Raw genomic sequence first — 16,009 nt, 5'->3', positions numbered from 1 at the left:
ATAAAAGTGATGGCCCTGGTATTAAGAAAATTGTAAGAATATAGAATTTTGATGCTGATGTTACAGAGAAAGATAGAAAAAGTGAACATGCGAAAGTCAAGTAGGCTACAATGTTTCTGTTGAGGACCAAAGGGAAATCATAAAATCAATAAATGATGAAATAGTTAAAATGCACCCATTTGTCTTCAAATGAAATACAGTATAGTGTCTTTGGTTTATAATATTTTATCATGCATTTTCTTAAAAGTAGTACATGTTTATTTCCAAAACTCATTTTCATTATAATTTCTAAAAGACATCTAATGGACAAATGATAGATTCCCGACTGAAGCTTGATTTTCCCCTAAACTTTTTCATTAGCCTATGATAGAAAACTTGCTCTTGGGGCTTTGTATATAGTGGGTATGTGTTTGGGGGCCAGGTAACATCGTTGAGACGGAAAACAGCGCAAAACACAAGTTTTAGTTTACTGGAGAGAAAACAACAAACTCTGTATTTCCTAAAATAGATGCGTCACTGTGGTGCCGGTAAATCTTGCACATTCAGAAACATGTAACATTTGCTTGGAGCTGCAGATGACAGGTGAAACACATCATATATTCAACTTCAGTAATTAATGCAGATAAATCTTAGCAAGCATTTTCCTACCAACATCATGCCGGTTGTTCTTTGCTCTTCGCTCCACACAGAATATCTACAGTTAGGATAAAATAATCATTTTCAGTTTTCAGGTTGAAAAGTAATTTAGAAGACAGAATAAACATTTAGAAGAGCTGTCTCGACATGTGATAAGTAAAAATTTTTAATGACGTTAAGGCTTTTATTTTATTTGATAACCTTTATATCATCAATGACCCAAAGCCCACTAATATTCATACAAAGTATTAGTGACAACGATTCAGTATCAGTGTCAATGATTTTATTATCAACTCTTTTTATTCAGGCTTTGGTAGCCTTTGACTGTATTTTATCAACTATTAATTCTATTAACTAAATATTTATTGACCAGCTTTTGTAAGGATATTCAGGATCTCCTGGCAGATTTTGGCTGTTTAACTTCATTCATTCATTCATTCAGTCAGGCAAGCAGTGCAGAGGTTGTCACAGATTACTAATCGATTATTCAAGTATTCATTCAGCAAAAAATTGTATTCAAATCTATTAATCTTGAACGCCATTTTATTTCAAAATTTAATATTAATATACTGTCTTTACCATTTTTAAGTATTATTGAGTTACCGTACCATTCAAAATCAGTATAGAACTAAGAAAGTTAGTTTTGTTTCTTTACAATGTCATTGGTTGCTTATTAGAAACACACCAACTGTGTGCATTAACAGAGTTCATCAATAGCAGTCTGTAAAACAAGCACAGACCAAAAGCGCAGCTGTCCGCGCAGCCGCAGTAACTTCCAGCGCATAACTGGTTTCAATAAAGTTAACCAAAACACTATGGAAAAATAGTCCGCTGTGAAAATAGTAAATACTAAGCATTGCATTTTTAACATTCTCCAATTGTACTTAATATTTTCATTTTTAAAAACTGTATACAGTCGTTACAACCAGCAATTAAAACTTTAAAATAACTTTTTATGTTTGTGCTTTTGGAAAAGACCTTTTTTATTTGCATTTTAGGCTCATTTTGAGCACAGATGTCCTTTCTGTGCATGTAATAGTTGCTTAGATAAATATTTTTATTTGTTTATATCTCTGCGTAGTTTCACCAACATATGTGTGGGAATCACTAGATCAGTGGTGGGAATTCTGTGTTGTGACGACGGAACTTAATGGTAAAGGTAAAAATTTTGTGCAAAACAATCCATCTCCCTGGCCTGACCGTGTTATACAACACATACAGTCAGTTTTACTTTAATTCAACATGAGTAGTTATTACCTTGAACCGATAACTTTGACTCTAGTCTTTTGATATTAATAATAACTCAATGGCGCTTTCTCAAGTCTCGTCGTACATTCTTCACGGCAAAGCGGCGCACGATCAAGTAATTAGTGTAGCTTACAGCCCCCTCTGCTAGTGGAAATAACCACTACATGGTTGCTACACGCGGACATTTCCGGGGACAGCTACAGTTGGGGACAGAACACCAAAAACCGGGACTGTCCCCGGAAAACGGGGATGTCGGATCACCTTACTTTACGCACTCGGTTCAACAGTAGAGAAAAGTAATGGTACCAAGGTAGCGCTATTTTTTACACGCCTCTTTCCTTCAATTAAACAAAATATGGAGGAAAACTCTGATAAAACCCCGCTGAGATGTTTTTATACACAAATAAAGTGGATAGAGACATGCAACCTGTGTGACGATCGAAGATGCAGTGGTGTCAGTGGTGTCAAACTCAATTCCTGGAGGGCCGCAGCACTGCACAGTTTAGCTCCAACCAATTCCAACCCAAACCTGTTTAGAGGTTTCTAGTAATCCTAAAGACCTTGATTAGATGAATCCGGTGTGTTTGATTAGGGTTGGAGCTAAACTGTGCAGAGCTGCCGCCCTCCGGGAATTGAGTTTGACACTCCTGGTTTATGTGATTTTGTGTCCGAATATGTGTCACGATTTGCGGACAGAACCCAGACGCAGACAGCAGTGAAGGGGTTAACAGAAAATATTTATTAAAATGTAAAACAAAAACCCACGATGGGGGAACAAACACAATAACAAAAAGACTTCTCAAAAAAGGCAAACAAAAACTTCCCACTAGGGTGCAAAACAAGAACTAAAGCAAAGACAAACAAAACTCACTGTAAGGGACAAGGCAGGGACGAGGCAGGGCAAGACAAGGCAAGAACAAGATAACCAGGACAGGGACTAACACGAACATGGTACGAAGAACGAACCGACAAGGGCCAAAGAGAATCTGGGGCTACAAATAGCCACGTGTCTTCACACAAGACATGGTACTGTCATGACCCTGTCCACAAAACTAGAAGTTTCAAGACAAGGAGGACAGGACCATGACAATAAGATAAGTTCATGAAAAGACTAAAAGATAGATCCTGTTCATGTTTGAAACAAAATTGACCTATTATTTAACCTACAGTAACCATATTTGTTGTTGTTCTATTTGTAAAACAGTAGCCTAGTAACCATGATCATTGTCTTAATATAGTTACGTAGTTTAACCATCATTGTAGTCTGTGATAATTCAAATATAGTAGGAACCTCCTCCATCAGTCTATCAGTCATGTCTACTTCCTTAACTTCACCATAAGAAAGCCATGGGGTAATGGTTCTTGGGGGAGTCTTTGAACATGTGCTGTTGGTGAACGAATTGACGTTGAAGGGTTTGCTGTTCATCTTCGAGAAGTTTTGGCAGGCATATAAGGTTTCAAACGCTTCATTCAATTTCAGTTTTGTCTGTGCTTGTCTATTGTTTCCTGATGATGGTTGTTGCTGTCCATGGTTCTGAACGGTGTGCCTTTACCATAGTACAAGGTTACTATGGGTTAGGCACCCACACCATCTAAATGCCATGAAATAAGTATATTTAATTGCCCAGGTTGATTGAAAAGAGATAACATACAGACTGTGAATTGTTCTTCCTTTATTTGTTGTTGATGTAATTCAAGTCTTAGCCTTAGCTAACATGAACTAACAACGAGGAGTATATTTTACAGTGTTTATTAATCTTTATTATTTGTAGTGAATACGGTACCAGTACAACTTTTGATTTTATAAATGTATTAGCAATTAACGTACCGAAATTAATAAGTATTGTTTGTTGTTAGTTTATGTTAACTGTTAACTTTATTGTTAAGTTTTACCATAATTCACATGCAGGTTGGACAGATCCACTGTTTGATTTATCAATAGCAAACTTACTCAAAAACAGTTTTTAGGTTCATGACAGTATAGATGTTGATAAGTCACTTTATAAATGGTTTATTTGACCATATTCGTTGTATTTGATGGTTGTTCAAGAGTAAGCTAATTAATCTAAATCTGAGTAGGTTGCACTGTGGCTACATTAGTCTTTGGTTGTTCTCTTCATTTAGCTCGGGATACCACATGCAAACAGCGAGAGATATGCGCCCTCACCCCAGCGTTTCTCTGAACCCCACGACCAACCCTCCTCAGTTTCGCTCCAGAAACCAGAGCTACATGCGAGCGGTCAGCACCTTCAGTCAGGCAAGCTGCTTGAGCCAGGTGAGTCCAACCACACGCAACACTGACACGCATGACGGATTGTTCATTTCTCAGATTATTTGCTGGTTTTGTGAGATGCTGTGCGTTCGTTTTATGTGAGAGTAGACTTTTTAGACTTTGTGATCTGTTATCGATTTATGGATTTCCCTGATGTAACGGATTTGCATGGTTTCCAACTCATTGAAGATGTTCCAATCTTCACGTCTTGGCGATTGACCTGCTAAACTGCTGGCTGGTGCATGGCTAACTTTGTTACAAAAGCCGCTCGACCACCTTATGATTTTCCTGACAGGTATATTTCATTTTTAACCATGATGTTTTTGTTACGATTTTAATAGTTCCTTTCGCGTAGATCAAAGAGGAGCTGTTGTGTGGTTTTCGGCAGGCGGCTGTTTCTTGCTTTTGGGTTAGTGGTGACGTAGCCTAAAATTCAGATGTTTGATAGAGATTTTATAACGTTCTTTTTAGTAAGCCTGTCGCTACGGTTCAAATTGCATTTCTAGGAAAGGTCACATTTTGTTTCATTGAAATTGATGAAAGTTTTCGGTTTTTACTTGAATGCTGAAGTTCTGCACGTCAGGCTTTCTTCATGTCTGCTGTTGACTGTTTGTGTCATTTTCCCCTCAGAACGTTCTTCGAGCACCTGCTTTTCTTCTCGAAATTAACCCTAACACGATTTTCAGTCTGAAATGTTTTCTCTTGTCTATCCTGTTGCTTTTTCACCTTATTCTACTGAGACGTTCAAGGTCGGAAAATGCCAGTGGTATTTCCCTCCTGCTAACACTCCTTCATATTTACTGTGCAAAGGAGAAGAATCAAAGTGAGAAAGAGAAGGGAAGAGGAAAAATTAAGGACTGCTATTCCTGTTTTTGTCTCTCAGGTGAGTGAGACTGAGGTCAATGGCCAGTTTGAGTCAGTTTGCGAGTCCGTTTTTAGCGAAGTAGAATCCCAGGCCGTGGAGGCCTTGGACCTGCCCGGCTTTTTCCGCACACGGAGCCACAGTTACCTGCGTGCAATACAGGCCGGGTACTCCCAAGATGATGACTGCTTGCCTTCAATGACATCCTCCACTGTCACGTCAACTCTCAGATCCACAACAGGTAACCGTATGCCTCGAATCCCACCCGAGAGAGAGAGAAGGCTTAGAACACATACCCGTCATACATTCAGCACATGCCGATCCACATACTCTGGCATACCTACATATGTACAGTGGGTTTCCCTATCGCTTGACAGATGACTGAATTGAATGTCGTTTCCGTCGGCTCCTGTCTGTTCTGTGTGTTTGCTTCTTTTGCGTCTGTGCTCCCCAAGCGGCGAAAGACGGTTGCCTGCAGTTCCCTTTGCACGAGTCATGCGCCATTATCCGGGCTTCTGATTGGTTGGGTGAGCCTGGTGCTAAGGATAGGACTGGACTCTGGGATGACAGGGACCTGATATTATGTGATATCACGCGCCTGAAGACGCGACACAGCATGCCTTTATCTAGCGAAGCATGTGACGTGCCGTCGGGAGGTGTTTTCACGCAGCGAGGTTGAGCAAGAAGGCCAGATTTAGACTTTTTCATAGAATGTGTGTCTTCTCCATTTTCTACCACGAATGGATCAGCAGCTTATAAAAATCATACTTGTTTTACATCAATTCTAAACGCCTTTTCAGGCCTGACTGCACAAAGCAACAAATGTCCTTCGATGTGATATTATGTGTTGCATAAAACATATTGCTAAGTAGCACGAAATTCATATTCAGAAGTGGGAGACGAGAAACCAAACAAGTGCTTGATTCAAATTCAGCTATTGGCGTGATGAAATGCAATGGTCATCCTTCAATTAAACCAACTCAAACTGTTGGTTATATTTATTTGTATACGCTAAACCAACATTACAAGAGAGATCGAGTCTTTATTTAAGAGGTTGATAGAAGATTACATCTTTTAAAACGGATGCTTTTAAGGCATTTAAAGGTACACAACACTGCACGTATTTTTACGTCGAAACTCTCTAAGAAGTTTTGGATAAAGTGCCCCCTTTATGCTGATGTGAGCAATGGGATGAAATTTCATCGGGCGTATTCATGTGCTAACTGAATAAGCTATTATGATGCGTTAAACTCCCAGTGTGTTTTAAAAAGGTGAAGGTGAATTCTATTATCCTGATCTAGTCTTACCATTAATACCAACTGATTTTGTTAACCTAAATGAGTTAAGAAACACCTGACAGAGCAGGTTTGGTGGTTTTGTGCAGCACATACACATCAGAGAGTGTATCGCGTCTTACAGCATTTCCCGGCCGCCTGCCGCCACACACATGGACTAAAGCTATGAACCCTATTGAAATCCCAAATCTGATGTCAAATGACACGTTTCTGGTCAAACTATAAAAATGTTTGTTTTGTATTTTCAAACTGTTTGTTTGATTTGATGTGGGGTTCTTTGTGTTTGTTATTGAAACTGGAGTTTTGGTTTGATTGGACCTTCATAATGTCAGAAACTGACTTCACACTGAAGAAAGGAAACTGTTCTCCAATCCCACCGTCTCACTCCGCTGAAGTGCTTTCACCCCACATGGCTCTGAATGCAATCCCCGTCAACTGCTGTAGGACAAAGCTATTGTTTCCAAAATGGATTTCATGCGCTCTGATTCACTCTGGAAGACTTCTTGTTTCAGCAGTCTCGTACTACTTTGGTTTTACCAAAAGACGCAAGTAGACGCTTAATTAGACCACTTACATTTCACTAAATTCAGACTCATTCCTCCTGTAAAGACTTAAGAGAAAGTTACCGTTGACCTTCCCTCTGCTCTCCAAAAGCATTGCCATATCAGAGTATTGAAAACCCCGTAAATCCAATGTAGATGAATCTAAATTTCGATGCAACTAAAATCATTGAGGAAGGTTTTGGGTGTTCTGTGATTGGTGGAGAGGGGGGGTGGGCGGGATGGGAAGGCCTCTCATTGGCCAGCCGTCACAGGAAGGAGTTCCAGGGGTAAAGAGCAGCTGGAGGGACGTCACAGGTATTATAATGTCAACACGCATACATCTATCTATGGATATGTGTGTTTGTGCACTGCCTTCTCATCTGAGTCAGGACCAGTCTTTCCGAAGGTTAGATTAGGGAATAATTGTCCAGTTTCCCAAGCAGCAATGCTTTTCCTGGAAAAGTGTAAAAGCACATACAAGCTCGGTTTTTATTCGATTTTTCGGTTTTAGAAGTGTTTGAGATCATTTGAAGAATGTTTGCGGTTCGATACAAGTTCATTCTTGAAATACGGAAAATCTTTGTAAAAACACGCACTCGAAAAAACGACATTTTCAGTAATGCACTGAAATATTGGGCAGGGTGTTTCGGAAGCTCGTGTGCCACACATGTTTTATTACATGAAGATGTAAACATGAACAGATTATGCCTTTAAGCATAAGAACACTTTACCGTTGTACACAATGCGTTATGCAATATGCTGTAAGCGCTGTTCTTTTCCCTGCTGATGTCAGCTGTTGTAAGTGCATTACTGTAAATGTCATTTTTGGTTTGTTTTTGCAAACAGAAGAATGCATTAAAATCGAAAATATGTGGGAATCAGCATTATGTAACAAACACAGCTGTCTTAAGAGCCCATAATGGGGGGACAAAACCGTTGTTCAAGTCCCATTGGATTTTTGTGTCAGATAAGCACTGAACCAGAAACACTCTTCAAACGTGAGCTACCAAATAGATTTTTTTTATTGGAACACTTTCTTGATAGGTTTACCTAGGTGGAAAACTGGTTGGGTCACTCTTACATTCTCCTCATTTTTACTCCTACCTTTGCATCTTTGAGAGACGCAAGTGTCTGCGGTTTGAAGTAAGAGCTGGTGTGGAAAGTTTCAGCTGTGATAGACAGTGGGATTGCAGCCCTCACAAAGACTAATGGATTGTATCTCGCTTAATCCCACCCCTAATCTCCACATGGTCCAATCAGCTCGATAGATGGGCTCTTAAAATATTCAATAGGGTTCATATCTCCTTGTCTGAATGACTGAGTGACATTCTTTTATTGCCTTTTCATCTGTTCTGTTGCACTAAAACCGCTAAAATCCGGAATCCCTATAATTTAGCTGCTTATAAAACGCACTATTGGCTACAATGCTTTGTGACATAATGTGGAAAAACCGATGATAGTTATGTACTACAATTTCACGATTATCGCTGTGAAGAGATGGAAAGGCAGAAGAGACTAGATGTTCTTTGACGTGAGTGAGAAGGCAGTGTAAACACACAACTCAAAGCGAAATGTATGTGAGTAATGCACAGCAGCTACGTTTACATGGACATCTTTTGCTTTTTTCAGAATGAAATCATATTTGCCAAAGTAATCAGATTCTTGTGCACGTCTCGAGCGTCACATCTGAAGTGATCTTTTCACAAGCCTACCACGCAAACACTCCCCTGCATTACCTCGAGACCATTGTGATGCCATTATTGAGATTCTTATCGCTAATGTTTTCTTGCCGATCGGCATCCTTCACAATCGGAATGAAATTAAAAAACAATTTGGTCAATTTATTCAGATTGATGTAGTCCCATGAGATTTTTCTTTGGACTTGAATAAGAATTTGATTTGAAACTGATTATTAAAGTCCATGTAAACACAGCTAGTGATGCTGAAGACCCTGATAACACAAACTCTTTGACTGAGATGTACCGCCGTACATGCCTCCTGTGCAAAAATTTGCTGTTTAATAAAATTTGCTGCCCCACAATTAAAGTCCCAGTGAAATAAAAAATGACAATTCATATTTTTTCATGAAATATTGCAGTGTTTATAGTAAGTAGCTTATCAATGTGGGCCATTTTCTTTTTAAAATTTGTGTGCCTTCATAATCTTCAATTATAATCTAAAAAAAATGCACTTCCGCCCACTAATGATTATCCATCTCAAATGACGCTGCTTGGGCGGAGCATCCGTTAACTCCTCCCCTTCAACTGTCAGTCGGCTGCCAGTTTCATTTCAGAATGCAACGGCTGTTTTTATACATCCAATCAATTAGCAGTAAAAAAACACAAGCCACGCCCACTAATTTTCTCATTCGAAATTCCTTTTCACTCAGAAATGCGTCAGAATACGGAAGTAAAAACGACCGCAACTTCCGGTTCACGGGGACTTTAAAAGCTAATGTGTCTTCAGTTTCCTTTTGTACTTGATTGGTGACATTTCTCAAATTCACCCTGAGAAACCAATGGAGTAGTTCATAGAAGAATTGTGTCTACAGGGTCTTCACTCACATACCACTCATATATAGATACATTGTATGAAACGCATTAGCATAACCGAGTGTTGACATTAGAGGTTTCCGAGTTCCACAGCTCGAATTTCCATATCTCCATATTTAAATTTGTCTTCCAGAGGGGTATGATGCAATGGAGAGCACCTCATTGCTAAATGAGGAGATGATTGAGGACGATGATGGCGCCAGCTCTTCGGCCTATCAAGAAATCGAACGGTTCGAGAGAGAAAACGCTGCACGTAGTCAACACAGCACCAGTTCCACAGTGACAGCCATCTCTGTTCCTCCTACCTCCTCGCATGGGTACCGAGTCCCCTGTCCGCCCCCCTCTCAGCCCCCGCCGGACCCTCCCATACCGCAGGCTATTCAGGCTTTCAAAGAATCTGCCAACATGGTGGCTGCCTTCAACCTGCAGTGGAAGGAGGAGATCTCCGCCATGCGCTATGAGCTGGCGGAGCTGCGCCGGGACGTCTGCGGGGAGCTCAAGACCTTCAACAGCAACTTCTTTAACTTCACTCAGTGCTACAACATGTGGACCATGTGCCGAGAAGCGGCCACCGGCACCAGTTCCACCCAGTCCAGCGAGAGGGTGTCCGTTGGCGTCCAGACCGGCGCTAACGGTCTAGTGAGACAAAACACAGCGGATGCCTCGGTAATGTGTCAGCCCGAACCGGCTGCTTTCAACATTTTTGATCTGATGGAACCGCCTCGCATCGAGATTACCGAAGGAACCCCTGAGGGAACCACGGCCACCAACAGCCCGACCAGTCCTGCCAGCCCCGACAGACCCTACGGCCCACCATTGTCCAAGCCGCTGAGAAGGTCCAAATTTGACACGGGCAGGAAAAAAAAGAACTGCAGTCGAGCGGATGGCCAGAGAAGCGCTAGTCTTGAACTCTGGTGCAGAAAGTACACTAGTGGACCAATGTCATACTTGTCGCTGTCGTTCTGATCTCACCCATCACTGGACCACATGTTGACTGTATTTTCAGAATGAGCCTCATACACCTAAAGCTACAAGGGAACTAAGAGTTTGTCCCTTTCCTCTGGGCAAAGATAACAGCTTGGCTCAAATGCTGACATGAGCTGTTGACATGGGATAGTGTAGCCATTCTAGATAAAACCAGTTGCTGTGCCAGATCATCATAAATGTGTTTACATCACCACAGAATTGATTCATGAATGTCTATAGTATTGTCTTACTGTCACTGTAAGTGCTTGGTTCACGGGTAAAGCAGTTCTTGTGTGACAGTGGTAAGAACGATCTTCACAATGAATCTGATTCATCGCCACCAAAGGGTCTTAAATGCAATGAAAGGACAAAAACAGTATGCTTGGCTAATTTATTTACAGAAATGTTTATCAACGCACCTTAACAACATTTTAATTTGGCAATTACCTTCAAATTTCCTCAGCATTATGTTTTTTTTACAGTCAGGTCCAGAAGTCTGAGACCACATTGAAAGTTTATCAATTAAAAAATGCAATATGAGACATTTTTGCTATTTGGTAAGTCCTTTGCAGAAAAAGGTCAGTTTTCTTTAGTTGCAATGAAACACACATGATGCTTTTTGAACTCACTGTAAAAAAATATTTGTTGTTTTTGTTGGTTCAACTTAAAAATATAAGTTACCTGGTTAAAATTCCGAGTTAATTCAACTTAAAAATATTAGTTAACTAAATCGTTGAGTTGACTAAACTCGTTGAGTTAACTAATATTTTTAAGTTGAATTAATTCAAAATTTTAACCAGGTAACATATTTTTTTATTACTTTGAGCCAACAAAACAACAAAAACTTTTTTAGAGTATGCTGGAAATCAACTTGATGTTTTTCATTTAAAAAAAAATCAGAAATTGTAGAATTCACATACTTTTTTCATTTGAACTTTTCAAGCTGTTGTGCTAATATGATTACAAAATGGCATTCGGTTTAAAAAAAAGCATTTTCACAAGTGCTTTCAGACTTTAGGACCCTGCTGTTGTTTGTAATGTTGATTGAAAATATAAAAATGCCACGTGTCCAAAGAAAAAACATGAAGAGAAAGCATGAACGACAACAGAGTGGAACAATGAAACATTAGGATTATATTTAATGCATTCTGAAAAACACTTTATTCTCAGATGGCCAGAAGAGTCAAATGAATGGATTAATTCATTAAATTAATTAATAGCCATTTTAACTTGCACACAAGCCTTCAATGAAAACCAAATTCTGTTGTAACACAAGGTTTTAAAGCATCAATTGATTTGCAGTGTGTCATTTCTGAAAAGAATCCATTTACAAGTGGTAAAACCTTATTTCACTGTTTAAGAAATATACCATATTATTTATAGATCCAGTGAAATAATAAGTCATGATATCAATTACATTTCTCTTTTTTTTGCGGTTAAATGTCACAGGTGCAAAAATATCACTGAATAACTATCAATAATTATTTAAACTCAATATTTGTGAACAATAAATTGATTTAAAACAATGAAATGCTGGTGAAGACTAAATGAAACCTACCTCTGTTCATGTCATGTGGTTAGAAAGATGTCACTCCCTTAAAGTGACAGTTCACCCAAAAATAAAATTCTGTCGTCATTTACTCAACCTCTTGTCATTTTAAACCTGCATGACTTTCTTTCTTCTGCAGAACACTAAAACATGATATACCATATTGTAAAAGTATGACAATATCGAAAAAATCAAACATTTTAACATGTATCAGTGTAACGGAGGCCAGCGAGAGAGAGCTGCGCAAGGTAAACCTCACTCCCCGACCAACAGAGATGCTTTAGCCTTCTCGTCTCCCATCTGGACCGATGCCGGTTCGAGGGCCGCACAGAGCAGGGCGAGTAGGACCGGTAACATCAGTACAAATGGCCTACTTTCTGAAGAATACTCAATTAGCACAACAGTCTAAAGTACTAAGCACACATTTTTGTAGCCTAATTGTAATGCAAAATTTAAACAAGTTCATAAGCACCTTACAGTACAGATATCGCTGGAACACAATGATAGGCAGAGTAATTGATCGAACTACACACTGCATTTCATTTGACTCACGATCACGAGTGGGATCTGTTTTTATCGGTTCAGTAATTGATGAGTGTGGGAGGGATATACTGCACTTGCAAGAATATTTACAGAAATAACAAAAAGTCCTAAACGATTTGATTGACTGTTATTTAATAATAAATCAGGTGTACTGCAGTGACATTGCGTGAATCGCCTTCCTAGGTGCTTTTCAGATACTTTAGATTTAGTTTTAAATGAACTCAATTTATATTATTTTACCTGAATGAATTTCTTACAATTTGGGTTTATATAAATTTTATATCATACCATATAGCATATCAAAGTTTGTGCATAATCCTAATGCTTCTTTGCACTCTGAAAATGTATAATGTAAACTACATATCTGTGGACTATATTATATATAATGTGTGTTTAATATTTAATTTCCTAAGTGTTTTTTGTGTGTTTGTTTTTTTACAAAAAGTCAATCATTACTAAATGAATTAAAGCTATTGTTTCGCTTGTTTAGCTTTAGTTCTGTATGCTCTTGCCTCATAAAATCATGCCAAATTGTTCAACAAGTATTCCATTACATATTAACCATGACTCCTATCATTTTCAGACAATCTGTAATCTGTCACTTTCACGCCATCACACAAAGCTTTTTTTTTACAGAAAATACAAAAAAGTACAAGAATATAGAGCACCCGCAAGCTCTCATTTTCATAATTTCTTCATCATTTGGAATTGTCTTTTTCATTTTGAATTTCATTTTATGGCCTGTCTCTTTTAAACATCTTTTGCTGTCTCCTCATCAGGACACACACAGCATTTGGGACCAGTTTTACATGTACAAAATATAGAGCAGAGAACTTTAAAACTCTGATTTATTTATTTTATAAGACGCCTGCTCACAGGACATTCAATCTCCATGTGCCACTATAATAAAGTAACACTGTGAGACTTAAAAATCTGTTTATTCTTAATATAGTTAGCAAATTATTATGTTAAAATATTATAAAGGGAACATTCCTTAATACAATATATTTTTTGTACTAGGTTTAAGTAGTTTATAAAAAAAAGAGACTCTATGAAAATATTTTGTTTACCAATAAATCTTATTATGCCAAAGTTAAAGGCAATATTTATCTGTTGAAAAATTATGGACATTTGCAGCCACTGCTGAAAAATGGAAGAAAAATAATATTTTAAAGGTCTAACTGCTGAACTTGTGCTGTTGGTCAAAAGTTTTCATATTGTTTTCTACCTTTAGTTGTCTCAGTACGGCTAACGGTCAAAATTGAAATACGTAATTTAACATATTACAAAATGAAACAAGAAGTCACGGAATGAAAATTCATACTTCGTCTTAAAGACCGTTTCATCGGACGCGCGCGTGCCTGACCCCCAGTTAGCTTCCGGTTTGTGTTTGGCTAGTGTCTAAAAATATAACTATTTTTATTTTATTTATGTTAATATTAATTTCTATTATAATTTTATTGTATAATAATTGTATTAAATAAACGATTTGTTAAATTTTGTTATATGTTCATTTTATTAAATAAACAATTTGTTGAATGGGTCCTGTAGTTTGCTCGTATTTAAAGAAACCGTATGGCACATTGACATCTAGCGGTTGAGCTTGGTATCGCAGTCTCATTTCAAAATATTGGAGACAAGTTTAGCAAAGTAACGCTTCTTCTCGGTTTCTTTCGATTGTTATCAGAGATAATCTACAGACACTCCATTGTTTTTGAATGTGTACCGGAAGTTCAGTTGGGGTCACAAAACTGCGCACACGCAGTAACGTTAGTTTATGTTGTTAAGATGAAACCGACATGCTTCATCTACCGTCAGTAAATTCGTACATTCTCTGTTTACATTCATTTTTCACCATCACGTGTACTGTACACTGTTGTTCTTTGCATTTGCGTATTAATCCTTCAGAATGCAAAATTTTGGTATTAAACCGTTAATGGTTTATTGTTAATAGTTCATTAAATGAACTGTCCAATCGTATTATCCTCCTGTTTGTTATGTCCAGAGAGCGGCATGGTTTGAATGTACTGATCACTAGTGATGTCATTTTTAGACTTTTGTTCATCATCATTGAATCTCGCTGGTGTGTGTCCTGTTGCATGTGAGAGAGGCTGCACAAAAACGGTGTTATCAAAGATTCTGCAATGATATTATTAGAGATTAATAATTGGATTTACACTACCGGTCAAAGGTTTAGAGCCATGCAGTCATTCATTATTCTTTTTTCCACATTTTTGAATAATGGTAAGACCTAATCATTTTTTTGTTAGATTTGATCATGTTCAGCATATTCATTTGTGTGTTTTTCAAGCAACTTCTTGGGGGCTCCCCTCACAGAAGGAGTTCACATCTATTCTGGGCTCCTACTTGTTGACTTTTCTTTATTATTCACTCTAAGTGTAAAACGTATTATACAAGGTTAGTTTTGTAATGAAAATATATGAATTGTGTTTGCACAATTATTTACAAACTATATGCCTTCAGATCAAAAGGTTTTTAAGATCATGACAAACATTTCAGTAAGGTGACCCAAAACTTCTCACTGGGAGTGTATATTTATTTTTTCATGTATGTCTTTAAACAAATCTCTGTGGTGTTGGAATCGTTTACTAAAGGATGTTTTTTAGATGTGCTATACATTACAAACATCAGATTTATCTGAGGATGTGTTTTAGCCATAAAACAACATGAACACTTTAAGGGAACTTGAAAAAAGCATTTTATGACTTATTGTTGGTGTTTGAAGGACCCGAGGACTGTTTAACACAATGAATTGGTTTATTATGTTATTTTTCATTGTCAAGAGCTTTTACTTTGTTGTGACGCAACATTAGGTACCATACTGTTTTTTTTTAACAAATAATATTACAGCCCTTCAGAGGTGCAATGCATTGATGAATTGCTCCAGATTATACTCTCCCTGTTTTTGATTTGCTAAGAGACAGATGTGTTCAGGTAATGAACCGATGTTTGTCTAAAGGTGCTGATGATGTGCAACATTTGTCATCCATTCTATGCAAGTCCTGTGTTTTCTGTACGGCATCTGTCCATTTCATTCTTCAACAGCACTTAAAGGGTCAATGAGGCTGATGCCCGTAAACAATTTCTGACAAACCTTGCATGAATCTCAGGCATTTCTTGTAACTCTTTTGTTGCTGTTAATAGGATTTGCTATGCTAATTCACATTGTTCAAAAGTAGCAGCTGCATTTTTTTTACCATTGTCATTACAGTAATTAAAGGAAAAAATGATGACAGGACAATGCATAAAGAATAAGGCCACGTGTTCTCTGTAACTGTACAATTTAGATCCCAGGCTAATAATGTTTAATGCCATAAAAAGCTAAATGCTGTCACCAAAACCAATATAAAATGAAAACGTAGCTTGCCCTAAAGTCCAAATATAATGAAATCATGTGCCCCCTCTGTAACGGATATCATATTTATTCAAACATAATTTTTGCTTAAAGAAGTGGAATTTTACCAATTTCCTGAAACTGCCCAAAACAGACTCAAATGTTCCTCATTAACAGTCCTGAACCTGT

General features: G+C 38.0%; 1 protein-coding gene across 6 annotated transcripts in view; it reads left to right on the top strand.

The window, feature by feature from the left end:
- Positions 1-16,009, top strand: part of LOC130565443 (disks large-associated protein 2-like) — a 95,951-nt gene that overhangs the window by 51,497 nt on the left and 28,445 nt on the right. For 4 of the 6 annotated variants that reach the window (XM_057352161.1, XM_057352162.1, XM_057352165.1 and 1 more), the window contains 2 exons: positions 4,009-4,159; positions 5,040-5,259. In XM_057352161.1, coding sequence (XP_057208144.1) covers positions 4,009-4,159; positions 5,040-5,259 — 371 coding nt within the window. Of the gene's footprint in view, positions 1-4,008; positions 4,160-4,966; positions 5,260-9,540; positions 11,066-16,009 lie in introns of those variants that run through there. The other 2 variants (XM_057352167.1, XM_057352166.1) reach the window with 2 other exon arrangements.

The sequence above is a fragment of the Triplophysa rosa genome, linkage group LG15 (assembly GCF_024868665.1).
Source record: "Triplophysa rosa linkage group LG15, Trosa_1v2, whole genome shotgun sequence".
NCBI lineage: Eukaryota > Metazoa > Chordata > Actinopteri > Cypriniformes > Nemacheilidae > Triplophysa > Triplophysa rosa.
This window is presented reverse-complemented; position numbering and strand designations above follow the sequence as displayed.